At 41.7% G+C, this 15,978-nt stretch overlaps 1 protein-coding gene across 1 annotated transcript; it reads right to left on the reverse strand.

Annotated features, from left to right (window-relative positions):
• Window positions 1-4,851: 4,851 nt before the first annotated feature.
• On the reverse strand, window positions 4,852-14,152 carry LOC117646392 (homeotic protein spalt-major-like; the record flags this gene model as incomplete). The annotated part of the gene is given in 5 exon segments (XM_034387283.1): window positions 4,852-5,534; window positions 6,137-6,184; window positions 6,266-6,373; window positions 9,702-9,825; window positions 14,093-14,152. Coding segments are annotated over 4 exon segments (912 nt in total), but the record flags the coding sequence as incomplete, so codon positions are not given.
• Between the last annotated feature and the right edge of the window lie 1,826 nt (window positions 14,153-15,978).

Genomic DNA, 15,978 nt, shown 5'->3' on the forward strand with positions numbered 1-15,978 from the left:
ACTCCGTGGCCGGATTTGGGCCCGGACTCGGGTGGACTCTGTCGGGGCTTGGCCAAGGCTTTGCCGGGTCCCTATAGGGCGACCGGGTGTCGGCCGGCCCGGCCCCTCGGCCGGGTCTGGGCCGGGTCTTTGCCGGGTCTGGGCCGGGTCTCGGCCGGGTCGGGGCCGGGTCGGGGCCGGGTCGGGGCCGGGGTCGTATCGGGGCCTATGGGCCGGGACTTCGTCGGAGTCTAGGGCACTCACCAACCGAATCCGCCTAAAATGCTCTAAAATGCATCAAATTAACTAATAATTAGGGTGATTCCGTTGAGGGTTTATGAAGGGACATCGAATAAATTTTGGAGGCTACGTTCAATGTTTTGATCGTGCCAAGCCGAATTTTAAACCGAAGCTAACCGTTTTAACAATTTGAACATGTACAAATATGCTGAATTAATTATTCAGAACATTCAGCAAAGTTCTGCAGGTTGTGCAGGCACCACCCGCGTTCGAAAATAGCGCAAAATCGAAGGTAAGTTTTTGGTGTACGTACACTTTGTAGGGACACACGTACTGACGAACGCTTGCAAGCACTGTTAGAAATTCTGTCGTAAATTAGCGACAAAAAAGTCGCTAATTTTCATAGCGATGGAAATCGTTCTTAAACTGCTTCGTCGTAACTGAACGACTAAGAAATTATTTCTCTACGACAATGTCGTAATCGCAATTACATATTTTGACACCTGAAATCCCCGAAAAGTTGGTGAAAAGTTACAATTTTGCTCACTTATTTATGATTTGTGTCGTTCATTTACGATTCATAGCACAAATTTACGACAAGAGTCATAAATGTACGACTGAAGTCATAACTGCACGACATATTCCAAAGATAATTTACGATTGTTCGTAAACTTACGATTAAGTCGTAAAATTACGACTTAATTCGTTTTAAAACGAAACGTGTTGCTATCAAAGTTAGCGACAAATATGTCGTACATTAACGACTCAAGTCGCATATTTACGACGTAAGTCGTAACAAAATATGTCGTTTACAAACGACATAATTGTTCTAAAAAATGTCGTAAATTTACGATTATTTTCAACAGTGTAGTACCCAATAACGTGAACTACACTGTTAGAAAAAAAGTCCGTAAATTTACGGAGAAAGTTACTCTAATTTTGGGAATGGAGGCTCCGTAAATTTTCCATCTTTTTACGGAGATTTTCCATATTTTTACGGAGATTTTCCGTATTTTTACGGAGATGAACCGCATTTTTGCAGAAATAAACGCATTTTAACGGTTTACTTCCCTCCTTCTACCTCCGATGTTAATGCAAACAGTGGTCTTTAAGACGAAAGTGATATTCTCCAAAACTGTTTGAAGATCCACTTGACCACCAGGATCGGATAAATGGACGGAAACCCAAAGGCGAGGTTGCTTTAGGGAAGGCGTACTCTTGGAACACCTAATCAGTTGGTCACCCAACCCATCGATAACGTGAATTAGTCTGTTCTTTTTGATAAGTAAGGCTTCTATTTCACTTATATACATAACTTTCATATTTTTACGGAGAAAATCCATAATTCAAGAAAACGGAGATCTCCGTTAAAAAAAAATGGACAGTCTCCGTTAAATTTCCGTATTTTTACGGAGTTTTCTGACAGTGTAACGTCACACTTACAACTGCATGGATGCCACCGCATGACTACAACCCACGCATGTGAAATGATACTTGCTAAGTTTGCATTTACAAGTGTGATCACTAAGAATCCAAACGCTATGAATACAGCGTCAATTGGTGCAATGCCTTCCCAAGCCCTTGCATTAGCATAGGGCCTTTTCGGGACGCATTGCACGTAAGGTGCAATGTGGCTGAGGCATTGCACGTATGGTGCGATATCTCAGCTGCATTGCACCATACGTGCTATACTCATAGCGTTTGGAATCTCAGTGCTAAGTTGGAATTTAGATTTAATGTGTAACTTTGGCGCCTAATTTCCTGAAACGAGATCCGATTGTCGGTCTATCGCTCCACCGTAACTTGTTGTCTGACATTCACTTAAGGGGGCTCATACAAGTTAAAAGCACTTTTTTAAAAAAAAAAATTTGATGTAGACGGATTAAGATTTTACAATTTCTGTCTTAAAATTCTTTTAGATAATTGAGTAAGCTTCAGTTTGGCTTAAGGGAAAGTGACTTTGGACATTTTTTGGAGATTTAGTCGAAACGTTTAAAATTTTGCTTCTCGTAAGATTTTGTTCGCATACTTGCTCAGATCTGTGGGGAAAAAATCAGGGAGACTCATCCCCAGTAGTGTCATAGAATTGACTACAATGAGCTTTATATCTGCAATAGTTTTCAAGAAAAAAAAATAAAAACAATTTTTTGTTGAAAAACTTGTTTAAAAAATTGTTAAAAAAATTGTTTTTATTTTTTTTCTTGAAAACTATTGCAGATATAAAGCCCATTGTAGTCAATTCTATGACACTACTGGGGATGAGTCTCCCTGATTTTTTTCCCACAGATCTGAGCAAGTATGCGAACAAAATCTTAACGAGAAGCAAAATTTTAAACATTTCGACTAAATCTCCAAAAAATGTCCAAAGTCACTTTCCCTTAAGCCAAAATGAAGCTTACTCAATTATCTAAAAGGATTTTAACACAGAAATTGTAAAATCTTAATCCGCCTACATCAATTTTTTTTTTAAAGTGCTTTTAACATGTATAAGCCCCCTTAAGGGGGCATTACACTGAAAATGGCCCAAAATTGAGTTGTGTGATTGCTTCCATACGCGTTGTTGTGCGTTGTTCAAACTTTTCATGTGTCAAGGCCTTACAAAAATAATCATTTTAAGGGGAGGTTCTGGTGAAAATCTTGCTATTTTCCAAATGGATCCCACAGTCACAATTTGTTCGGAATATAAAATCTTACTTTGAGGAGACTAAAATTTGACTTTTGAAGGCACATGCCAGGCTCTGAACCCAGTCGAAGAGCCTTTTTGAGCCTATTTTGGCTGTATCTTAAAAAATCTTCTTGCGCATACTATTTTGTCGTAAAAGGTTGACCTTGACATTTTTCACTTCTTCGATTCATTTTCAAAAGATGCCGGCATGCATAGCTCAAAATATCCCTTACATTATTAATTGTAAGCTTTTTAAGCTGAAAAGTCCCTAAAATTTGTCCATTTTGTACATTTTTGGTCAATTAGAGTGAAATGCTTGGTTAGAAAGCTTGCGAATAAAAATGTAATTAACGTTTTGAGTTCTGCATGCCGGCATCTTTTCAAAATAAATCGGAGAAGTGAAAAATGTCAAGGCCAACCTTTTACGACAAAATAGTATGCGCAAGAAGATTTTTAAAGTTACAGCCTAAATAGGAGAAAAAGGCTCTGCGACTGGGTTCAGCGCACAGAATGTGCCTCCCCATTGAAAATTTTAAGGGGGGACCCTGGTGAAACTTTCAAGTAGGCTTCAAAATAATCCCAGAAAGTTGAAACTTTGCTTAATTATGAGGTTCAATATGGTGAGTTCCCAAAACAAAATTCAACCCAAAATGTTGAACGGTCTCTGAGAAAAGTGGCTTTTTAGTGTTTTTTGGAGCGTTGGGGAAAAATCTTCCTGCGTCTTTCATTGGGACGGAAAGTCTTGAAAATTTTTATGGGTTATCCTAAAGATGTATAGAAGAGATTTTAGTGACGGAATTTTCAAATTCAACTTCTGTCCTGAGATATGAGTTTTCAAATTTCAACATTAATAAAAAAGTGATTTTTTTCCCTTTTTTCAAACTTTTAGGTGTGTTTAAAAAAAAGTAGGGCTGATATCAAGATTCCGTCACTAAAATTTGTCGACAAGTCATCAATGAATAGAGTCCATGCAAGACGACCCATGTATGTGTCAACCAGGAACGCAGGAAGTCTTTCTACGACAAATTTTTTTGTCGACTGAGCAAAGCTGTGAAGTTGAGCGTAGAAGCCAACGACAACTGATCTCAATGTTACTTCCTTCCAAATGATAAAGAAACTACCCACTTAGCTTAAAGGTTGAACACCTGTTGAATTTGAAACCTTCTATGCACATTTTTATCTATGAACTTTGAAAATTCTATTTTTTGGAATTTTGGCGATTTTTTCACCAGGGTCCCCCCTTAAATAATTACTTGGTAAGACATCAAATTTTTAACAACTTTTCACAGTGGGACCTATTTAGGAGTAAATAGCATTTTCACCAGAACCTCCCCTTAAGCCCAGAATGGCGTCGATCGGACGTCAGGGAGCGGAGCAGCAACCAACCAAATTTTCGTCAAAAGTCGAACTGGCGGGCATCCCTCAGTCCGCTAAAATGAAGATATCTCAACCCCGTTTGCGCTAAAATGTAGGTAATTGAAGCGGCTATCGCATGAACTAGGATTATGAACATCGAGCAACCGAAAGAACAAAATTTCATCCAAAAACACTTGTTGAGGATTTTGCAAAAATGTTCAAAACAGTTTTTTTTTCGTAAAATTTTGTACTTTTGATTGTTCTATGTTCATAATCCTAGTTCATGCGATAGCCGCTTCAATTACCTACATTTTAGCGCAAACGGGGTTGAGATATCTTCATTTTAGCGGACTGAGGAATGCCCGCCAGTTCGACTTTTGACGAAAATTTGGTTGGTTGCTGCTCCGCTCCCTGACGTCCGATCGACGCCATTCTTGGCTTAAAATGATTACTTTTGTGAGGCCTTGACACATGAAAAGTTTGAAAAACGCTCAACAACGCGTATGGGAGCAATCGCACAAGTCAGTTTTTGGCCATTTTCAGTGTATTGCCCCCTTAATCTACTCACTGTTTAGACTGGCGTGAGTTTTGACCATCCTCATTTTACGAACGTACCTTGATAAGAGAGTCCCTGTTGCCTTCTTGAAAGAAAACTTTAGGTTTTCCGTTTCAATTGTGAATCCAGCGTTTTCCTTCCTCATTTCTTGAACGTCAACACACCGCAGGGCTACTGCATGCTTCGGAGTGTTTTCAGCAGCGATGATCACAAAAAGAGCCTTGGTAGCTGCAGCCCACGCCCCTGCAGTCTCTTTGATCCAGAAGGATTGTTTTTCCACAGCAAACTTCAGATTCTTTTCCAAAGTTTCAAGATTTTCTGCTGCTGAAACAGATGCAGCTGCTGATGCGTCGGACAGTTTCTTTCGCACATTTGCCTCACGTCCAGAATCTTTCGAGGTACTGCGGAAGATGTCCACCTTCCGTCTTTCTGACCGGTACACTGGTAAACATTTCAGTACTTTGGAATAGCTGAGGTCAGACTTCTGTAAATACGAGCAAATCTGGTTGAAAGCATTCCTTCTGGAGACGCCACTCCAATTTTCTTTAACGAAGGGGATAACTTTGTCGGGTTCAAGAAGTATTGATTCAGTATCATTCTCTTCGTCAACACTTGATATTATCTTGGCTAGTCTTCGAGCCCTGTAGGTAGCATCGTTCCTATTGGAATCGTTGATACTTGCAGCCATTTTGTCCAGTTGATGGTCCCTCTTCACAGAAACAACCGCCTCAGTAATGCCTTAAATGAAACACAGCTCCATGAGGACCAGATATGGCGTTACACAGGGGAGTGAAGGGGGAGGTACCAAAGACGCTGGTTTGAGCAATTTTTCAGATAATACTGCATCCTGGTTACCAGACGACCCACTTAAAAAAAAGCAGTGTTTCAAACTAAAATGTTCATTAAAAAGATCTGCTTGATTAATTTATTGGAACCGCGAAATGTATTTGTTTTCAGGCATGCGTCCGATTGGAAGCATTTGACGCTTCGGACGTCTATTTAAGTTTCTTACTGAAATTTTGGTCTTGGTGATCCCCCACCCTCGAGAGGTGAATCACTAGTGCACTCATGTGCACATATTAGCCCGTACTCGGTGTACTAACAAATATTAAAAGAGCGAAAATAACCAAATTTGTACAGGATTCGGTATTGTCTTTGGTTTGAAACGCTATAAGGTGTAAAAACGTTAACAATATGCCCAATTTATAAGCATTATCATTAGGTGTACTAACTTGTACTCATGTGTACACCAAAACACTGGGTGATTCACCCCTCGCCCGCCCCCTTATTAAATCATTTCACCAGCAGAGAAGAGGTCTATGATTTCAAAGGGACATTACCATACTTCTTTCTGCACTGGTCATCTACTTCACGCGTTTCACAGTCTTCTAAAAAAAAAAAAAAAAAATAAAGAGTTTTTTTTAAATTGGATTTGAATGCATAGAATTTCGTAAGATGTTGTTACTTACCGGGATCATCGCTCAGGTGTAAATTTAACTCGTCGCTTTTCGAAGAACCATCTGATTCAGAACTTTCACTCAGAAATAGTGATTCATCGTGGCTTATCGACGAAGCATCTGGAGGAGCAGACAGGAGACACTTCATTAACGAACTTATTGCTGCGAAGGGGGCTGTGAACCTTCTCGGGGTCAAGAGGGAACGTTCTGACCCCTGAACTAGTCCCTTAACAACGATTCCTTATTCTGTGTTCAAACCCAAGACTTCCATTCCTTGAATCGTGGATTCCCATAGGGCAAGCGATCATAGTTACTTGGTGAGTTTACGGTAGCCCACTTCTCGCGGAGGGTGAAAAAGAACACTCATATTTGAAGGGGAGGTTCTACTGAAAATCTTACTTTCTTCAAATTGAGTCCCACTTTCAATATTCATAGTAAATTTAAAGAATTTCATAGTAAATAGTTAAATTAGAAGTTTGGAGAGCAATACCTAGCCCCAAATCGAGTCGAAGGGAATTTTCTGCTACATGCAGTCGTATCTTGAAAAATTCTCCTACGCAAAGTATTACAACATAAACTGATGTTCTGGGCATATTTCACTTCTTTGGTTCATACTTGATAAACCGTGGCATAAGTAAGATACTGGGACCACTAAAAAATCATAAGCTGTGTTTTAAGGACAGCATGTCACTAGAATTTCAAGAAAATGGTAAAAATCCTGATATTTTACTGTCTTTTTTTTTTCTGAAAAGTAACGCAAAGATTTATCTGTTGGGTCCCTTGTCAAGGTGATGCTACGCTTTATTGCATATGAGCCAAAGAAGTGAAAAATGTCTAGATCATCAGTTTACGTCAAAATACTTTGAGTACGAGAATTTTTAAGATAGGCCCTATTGCTAAAATAGGCTGAAAAACCTCTTCGACTGGGTTTGGAGGAAGGTGTTTAGCTCTAAATTTCATGTTTGACTATCAACTATGAAGTACTACACATCTGCAACAAATGATTACACTCGGGCTCAATTTGAAAAATGCAATATGTTCAGAACCTCCCCTTAATGACCGTATAAGGTGTTAATTAGGCCAAAAAATTATGAACTTGCCTTTAGGAGCGCTACAAGTGCACACAGGATTACTGTGACATTGCTTAAATAGTCATTGAGGTCTATAAAGGTTTTGAGGTCTATAAAGGTTTTGAAGTCATAACTTATTATTTACCCGGATCTAAACACCTATCAGCAATTGACCTTTCGGGGCTAAGCTTTTTGTGCAAATAACCGAATCTTTGCGCCGCCACACTGTAAGACTCAACCTACTTGCAGCGAAATTGCATTGAACTCGTTGTTGTTGATACTCCAGTACTCTACAAACTGAAGTGTGTACTCAGTATGCGTCTACAGATGCATACTTGGCTGAGTACACGTCTACAAATGCATACCTAACCTAACTCATTTAAGTATGCATCTGTAGATGTGTACTTGCAAGTATGCATCTGTAGACGCATACTGAGTACACACTTCAGTTTGAAGAGTTGCTTAGCCCGGAAAGATCTATTTTAAAGTAATCCAGAGTACACTTGTATACTGCGCTGCACTGTTCGCCGCTGAGAAATCACTCGCACTCGTTCCTTATTTTGAGTGCATCATTCAAACCGGAGTTCCAGCGCCTGAAACACTGGCAATCCGCTTTCAATCATGTGCACCGGGTACGATGATTGAAGAGAGACAGAGGGTCGTATTGCTCTAAAAGGGGCCACTGCCACTGGATACTCAAACGCTACTCTCCGAGAGCGCAACCTTAAAGTCCCTATCCCTAATCGCGTCAATCACACACGGATGTTGCAACAATTACGACGTTCGCTCAGTACGTCTCATGAAACACCTACTACTGCGCAAAGGCGGAAACAGCGGTCGATGTCGCAGCTACAATTAGAATGTTGCTTAACTCAAAACACGGACACAGTTACACTGCAAATAGTAGGCATGCCCCGAACAGGGACGTAACTGGAGTCGTTTAAGGAGGGGGAGGGGGGCGTTACGTGTTGCATCCTTGGGGGCAAGCTTGTCAGTTTTCTAGTGTTGCATCAAAGCAGTACGGCAAGTATCTCAAGTACATAGTACATTGTGTACTCACATTGTTTAAGTTTGATTAATTACATCAACAACGCCTACGCATCAAACCAAAGAAATAATCCGCGTAAAAGCCGAAATTTTGGTCTCCTTCGGCGACCTAGGGTGTGGGGAGGGGGGTGCTGAAGGCAGCTTGCCTTCACCCATGATTCGCCACAGCCAAAGGTGCCAGGCATCTGCGTACCGTAGTCGACCTGAAACTAGGCACCTGTGTTCGCTCTTCCACGTGATAAGACTAGAGGCAGGGTGGTTTGTGCACTTTAACACTAGGCGAGAAAGGTGCCCCGAAACTGGACGACGTTCGGCGCCCGAAAAATTGGAGCAAGCGACAAAGGCGCCCAGCTTCTGTTCATGCCTACATTAGAGAGCAGTTACGGTAGTTCAAAAAGATTATACCGAGAGAGTTCTCAGCACATTTACCTCGGAGCAGATAACTTCGCCAGCCAGCGCGACTGTTACATAAGCCTAGTACCCACTCACCCTGGTAGCCAACGAATGTGACGTCATATTCATTGCAGTGTGAATTTTGTCAACGTTCGTTTGTATTTGATGTCACATTCGTTTGAACGCGAATCAACATTCAAACGAATGTGACATCATATTCAAACGAACGTGACAAAATTCACATTCGAACGAGTATGACGTCACATTCGTTGGCTACCAGTGCAACAATAGTAATTCTTAAGGGGTAGTACCGTATTAAGAGTTTCATACCCCCTCTTTGGGTAGATTTAAATGTGTCTCTTAAATGACTAAAACCAAATAAGAGAACAGAATTTTCACAACATTTCCTTTTAAAAATTTCTCTCGGCTACAGTTGTAAGAGTGGTACAGGGGATGCAACAAAGGCCAACAAAACATACAATATTTCACTGCGCGCAACTTTCCTCCAGAAGTTCTTAACATTCGGCAATCGGTCTGCAGCATCTTGAAGATAAAAAAGATTATCCTTACATTAGTCTACAACCACGCATAGGACGCAAGGAAAACGTGAATATAAACCAAAGTTAAATATGTTTGGTTCCGTTTTCAAAAAAGTTTTCCTTCGGCTACATGGATGATTGTGACCCAAAGTAAATAGCACTGTTTATCTACAAGATGCCGCAAACCAGTCGATAAACAGGTTAAAAAGTTAAAAACTTCCGGAGGAAAGTTGCGCGCAGTGAAATGTTTTAGTGGCTTTTGTTGCATTCCTTAAGAATCCCTTACAACTTAAGACAAAAGACTCCTGTCATGCCATTTTTGAACGTGCTACTTTATTCATGCCGAAACAGCACGAAGTCACACTAATCCCGTTCCACAGTGGGAGAGACATTACTTACCAGATTCATCACTCAGGTGTAAAGGCAACGGCATGTCGTCCGTCGATCCATCTGAGGAGTCTGAGTCTTCCATCGCGACTTGAAAAGCGAAGTACCAACAATGACAGATTGCACCTGATTCTACCTAGAACAAGAAAAGAAAAATTCCGTCATGCATCGATATCATTAAATGACGTTATAGATGGGTCATTCCAGTCCAAATAAAACGAAACAAAAATATTCACAGTAACCGGTAATTTTTGCATCTCCCGTTAGCCCGTGCCATTCATAAACTTGGATTTCCGTCCCACTTCCACCATTTTGACTGCTGACTTCCGGTGGCAGGGATCTAAAGTTACCCTATTCCTAAATCAGTTGTGAGGTGAAGACGTTGACAATGACTTAAACGGTGACAATGGCTCGATGATTAAAGGACAGAATACCATTCAGTAGGGTTGTACAAATTGTTCGAAATGCCGTCTTATAGAGAAAGGCGTTTAAGAAATGTGGCAGTAGTCAGATAGAGTTCGACGATGTTATGGAGATATTCGGCTTTGATTCGGAGAAAAAGGCATATACGATTCTACTGGGGCCACATAAAACAAAGTACATTCGAAGGCAAATTTAGCGATTCGCACACCCCTGCTGGCTGGCCGACGAGACCGGAAGACACAGTAGATCTTCCGTTAACGTGAACTTCAAGTCTGCAGCGAGGGCATCTCCATACCGGAAGTCGAAAGACGCCTTGTCAGCGAGAATAAATCTTGGCGTAAAAAGAATAGGACTAGAGCTATAAGGGTACTTCGGGGAAAACCTAGACCGGGTGAAGGCGGCGCGCGCACGCTGCCCCCACTCTGCCCATCCCGGCCCCCACCACCGCTCCGCACTGCCACGTCTTGATACGGGACCACAAATCGCCGCCGCGCAGGTCCCCCTGGCGGCCGAGCCGAGCGGTGCCGAAGAGTGCCGAGCGGCCGGAGCCGAAGGGGACTTTGTGCCGTGCCGAGCACGGCAACCTGGGGCACGAAGGAGCCATAATCATCGAAATAACCTAAATGCTAATAGTTTTAACATCTATTAGCCAGGGGAAGATCTTCGGCTTCGATGCAGAGCTAGATTCTGCTGCAGATGGAAATGCATGTTCGTCAGAAGGAAATTGTAGTATGTTGGTGTGGACAGAAGGCTACCTTAATATTTTTAAAATAATTTGTCCAACCTATCCTAATCAAAACCAAACGGGCTCGCTACAGATCTTATTCTCATCGCGGCAGATCTATTTCTAATGTCAACAGTTCTTAGCCTACTCTATTCTCAAAATATTTCATGCTATAGTCGCGACAAGTTTCGGTCACTTGCGACCTGACCAACTTTACGTAACCTAACGTACCATATATAAACCAAACCTTAATATTCTTAAGACATATTGTCCAACCTAAAATTTGAACATAACTAAAAAGGATGGGTGAAACCGAAAAATTAAAAACAGGCCAGTGTTCGAACCACCAATACTAGAGGCCGTGGGCAGAGGTGGTACCCCGGAGCCACGGTGACATCTGGTGGGGAGGCGCTCGACAACTCTACTTGAGTGACTAAGCCCCCCGAGGGTCCGGGGTTATCCCCATCCTCGGAATACCCACGGGGACCTTCGGGCTTGCCTTCGGGCCGCGCTCGGCGAGGGGGACTTCGGGCGCGCTCGGAAGGGGACCTGCGCCGCGCCGATTTGTGGTCCCCTAACCGTTCCTGCACTGCCTCACGACGCTCTTTTGATGCTCCCGTTCTGTCGCTGACTTCCGGTCGAGATTTCCTCCGGAGTACCAACGATTCTAATTTGCCACGATCGTCAGATTCGTGTGAAATGTACACGGCCCGCCTATCGCCAGGTAGCCCCAACCTCCAATTAACACAATATACGCAAACGTTCTACCAAAGGTACCGAAACTGAGCCACGTGGGCGTAAACGAATCCCAGCCTTGTCACGGCGGGACTAGAGCATTATGGTCATGACCGATTCAGAAACGAGAGGAATAACTTAACCGGAAGCCGGGACGAAAGGGAGTAGGAAGCGAGCCCGGCTTAAGGACGAAGTCGAATATGCTAAATTTCTAAGAGAGAATTTGAAACAGATGAAAGTGCTTATGGAGGAGATACGCTTCGGGAAACTCTGGAAGTAGTTCACTTGTAAGAGTCTGCGAGGTTAAGTTAAGGGCGCAAGTTTCGGTTCACTGCAGAAAATAACCACAACAAAAGTACACAAATTTCTGGCAAATTTTTTAACAGGGATTTAGTGTACTTTTCAAGTACAACAATTGTTGTACAAAGTACAACGGAACCGGCATGACGAGTGCTGGGCAGTACAGGGCTGGTTGTGGTTTGTACAATTCTCGTTGTACTTTCTACAATCCCTGATATACTTTTATTGTACAGTTTTTGTTGTACTTTTGTTGTACTATCCACACTTTTTCTTGCAGTGTTTACACTGCTAATCCAAGTGTGAACCGGGTCCACGCTTCAAGGCGTGGACCAACCAGTGGTCCACGTTTCAAAGCGTGAACCAAAATGGTCCACGCCTTGAATAGGGTACTTTCGTAGATCCCTGAACCGGAAGCACACAGACGCCATGTTGGCGGAAGTAGATCCAAACTTGACATGGGAAAGAGACGTTGGTCAAACGTATCGGCCACACTTGAACATAAACAGTCGTTTGATACTTGATTGCAGTGCATATGTGTTTCGCGAGCAATATTTGTACAGTTCGGCTAGTTTAAGATCTGAAGGGAGGTTAGTTTCCGGCCAATTTGGCGTCTGCTGGTCTGCTTGCTTCCGGTTCAGGATCTACGAAAGTACTTCTTCCTCTTGTTTTTTGATCGGTGACGACTAGAACGCTCCATAGTGATTGAACCTTGGGAAGGGTGTGAACATACTACCAGCAGAACACAGAATGAAGAACGAGAGGAATAAGAAGCACCCGAACCAGATGTAAAAATCGTCTTAATCTAAGTTGTAGCCAGCGTTAAAGTTCCTTCTTTCCTCGATGCTTTGGTGTAAGTAGCGACTTGAGTAGGGTTCTCTTAGGAATTTTGAAACTGAAGTACCCCAAGAGCTAAACTGCGCACGTGCAGATGTTTTGTGACGGCTTGCGCAGGTAAGCAGAAGGCGCCGCAGGTCAAGGTATTCGCCAGACATAGATTGTCGTAACCGGCTGCGCATCGCGAAGACATGGTCTGGCGTACACCTACCTTGTTTAGCGTTACGTTACGCTGCGTGAGGAAATGGTGAGCCCCCAGCGTGACGCCGCGTCAGGGGGGTGGCTGGGGGGCGTGAGGGCGTAACGTTTCAGAAAGTTATCCAGGAAGCAGAGGAAGGGAACAGGCTGACATATCTCCAAATAGACCCTTTCAGTTGTCGGCGTGCACGCTAAGTTACTATGTATTCTGCACGCCAATGCATGAAATTAAACATGCACTTCGTAACGCGCTAATTTTTGCGCGACAATGCACGATTTCGTGCGCAAGTATACGGAAAATCTTGCATTGTCGCGCACTAATTCGTGCGTTCACTGGTAAAACTAAAGCGTACACTCTACAAAAAATGTCCTGTCAACGCCGTTAATTTATTACCAATGTTTGCTGTTATGCAATTCACGGCGTTTGCTGTGAACTAGTTCACGGCGTTCACTGTGATCTCGGTCACAGTGTTCACTGTGATCTAGCCACAGTAAACGCCGCGAATTGGAGCCTGATTTGCAGTACTTCGGTGCTCAGCGGCGTCAAACTCACAGTGTTTACTGGGGACCAGATCACAGAGAACACCGTGAACAAGATCACAGTGAATCCCGTGAGCAGATCACAGTAAACGCTGTGAATTGACCTACAGTGAAAACTGGTAATAAATTAACGGCATTTACAAGACATTTTTGGTAGAGTGTAGTTTTACCCACTGTTTTCAAGCGTAATCAGTTTACGCTTGAAATCAAGCGTAACAGGCTCATCCGCAAGATTTTCCCTATCTAAATGCATGGGGGAATTTCTAGCCTATGCTTGATTTCAAGCGTAACGTCTTCAAGCGTAACTTTATGCTTGACTCAAGCATAGAGTTACGCTTTAGTTTTACCAGTGTTGAAGTGCACACTCAACATCTTATGATCGTTTTTATACACATTACGATGGTTTTTCATCGTAAGGTACGCATAAATTTGCACATACGTAATATGCTCAATTTTTCATCGTATTACGCACGAATTTCATCGTATTACGCATGTATATCTTCGTATTACGCATAAATTTCATCGTATTACGCATGAATTTTATTGTAGTACGTATGTTCTCATTTCAACGTTTGTTACGATGGCCCTTTCATCATAAGAATCTGAGGATGTGCATGTTTAATTTCGTGCGCTGGCGAGAAAAACCTACATAGTAATCAGCAGGAACCAGTTGAGCGCCACCAGCGGCGACTGTTGTGAACTTCGTCGACCAATCGTGACCAATCACACTCTCAGACTCGTATCGACTTTTTTCTCTCAATTATTGACATTTTGTCCTTTGCTTACGTTGTTATTTAAGCAGCAATAATATGTAGTATTTCCTTTGTAACAATGTACAATATTGTTCACTATAAAGACAAAATTGTCATCAATTATTGACTATTTTTCAAGTCAATCGCGTATGTCAATGTGACGTACAAAATCCTACATAAATATTGAGGAAATAGTACTTTTTTATTGCTGTATAAAAAACTCTTTAACAAAGGACAAAAAGTCAATAATAGTCTGAGAGTGCAGGGTTCAGCTTTTGACAGTTTACATGGACCACCGCTAGATGGCGCGCTACTGGTTCCAGAATTTTATGATTACTTTTCTTCTTTACACGGCGATGACTCAAAGGGTCTATTGAGTGTTTATCCTATTATTGTACTCAGGAATGGGTTGCAGCATTGAACCAAGTTCTTTGACTCAAATCCTACTTACCATCTAAGGGGAACTCCACTTCAAAATAGATATAACTTTCTATCTCCTATTACCAGTGCTTCAGGTCCTGGAGCAGTCTGTTAAAGAACCTTATACCACTATAAATTGTTTCTTTTTTCGGCAAATTTTCCCTTATCAGTCTCTAGTACAAAGTCGTATGGCCTTCTCAGCTTGTATTTATTTTCATAATTCTGAAAGAGTTCTGCATATCTGTCAACCACTATATTAATGCAGCTGAGTACATTCAGGGCTGGAACAGTTAATAGGTTAAGATCTCTGAATTTACCCCTGCATGATTCCATATAGGCCACTTGTTCAGCCCCTGACAAGTGTTCATTTATAAACATACCTAGGAATTTCGTGCTGTGCACTTCCTCTGCTCCCTTCGCAAATGCTATCAACACAGTCCTCCTCCCTCTTTATTAGTTAAATACACATGTAGTTCGTTTTTGAAATATTACAGATCAGATTCAAACTGCAGAGGAGTTGTACAATATCTTATAGGATAGGGTTACAAATTAATTCCAGATTCTGGTGAGTTTTTGCCATATTTATAAGATTTGAATTGTCTGCACACAGTAGTCTGACATTTCTCTTGGGTTTTACACTTAATAAACTCAACTATAGATCATTAATGTTTAAGGGGGGACCCTGGTGAAACTTTCAAGTAGGCTTCAAAATAATCCCAGAAAGTTGAAACTTTGCTTAATTATGAGGTTCATTATGGTGAGTTCCCAAAACAAAATTCAACCCAAAATGTTTAACGGTCTCTGAGAAAAGTGGCTTTTTAGTGTTTTTTGGAGTGTTGGGGAAAAATCTTCCTGCGTCTTTCATTGGGACGGAAAGTCTTGAAAATTTTTTGGGGTTATCCTAAAGATGTATAGAAGAGATTTTAGTGACGGAATTTTCAAATTCAACTTCTGTCCTGAGATATGAGTTTTCAAATTTCAACATTAATTAAAAAGTGATTTTTTTCCCGTTTTTCAAACTTTTAGGTGTGTTTAAAAAAAAGTAGGGCTGATATCAAGATTCCGTCACTAAAATTTGTCGACAAGTCATCAATGAATAGAGTCCATGCAAGACGACCCATGTAGGTGTCAACCAGGAACGCAGGAAGTCTTTCTACGACAAATTTTTTTGTCGACTGAGCAAAGCTGTGAAGTTGAGCGTAGAAGCCAACGACAACTGATCTCAATGTTATTTCCTTCCAAATGATAAAGAAACTACCCACTTAGCTTAAAGGTTGAACACCTGTTGAATTTGAAACCTTCTATGCACATTTTTATCTATGAACTTTGAAAATTCTATTTTTTGGAATTTTGGCGATTTTTT

The sequence above is a fragment of the Thrips palmi genome, unplaced genomic scaffold, assembly GCF_012932325.1.
Source record: "Thrips palmi isolate BJ-2018 unplaced genomic scaffold, TpBJ-2018v1 HiC_scaffold_19, whole genome shotgun sequence".
NCBI classification, from domain to species: domain Eukaryota; kingdom Metazoa; phylum Arthropoda; class Insecta; order Thysanoptera; family Thripidae; genus Thrips; species Thrips palmi.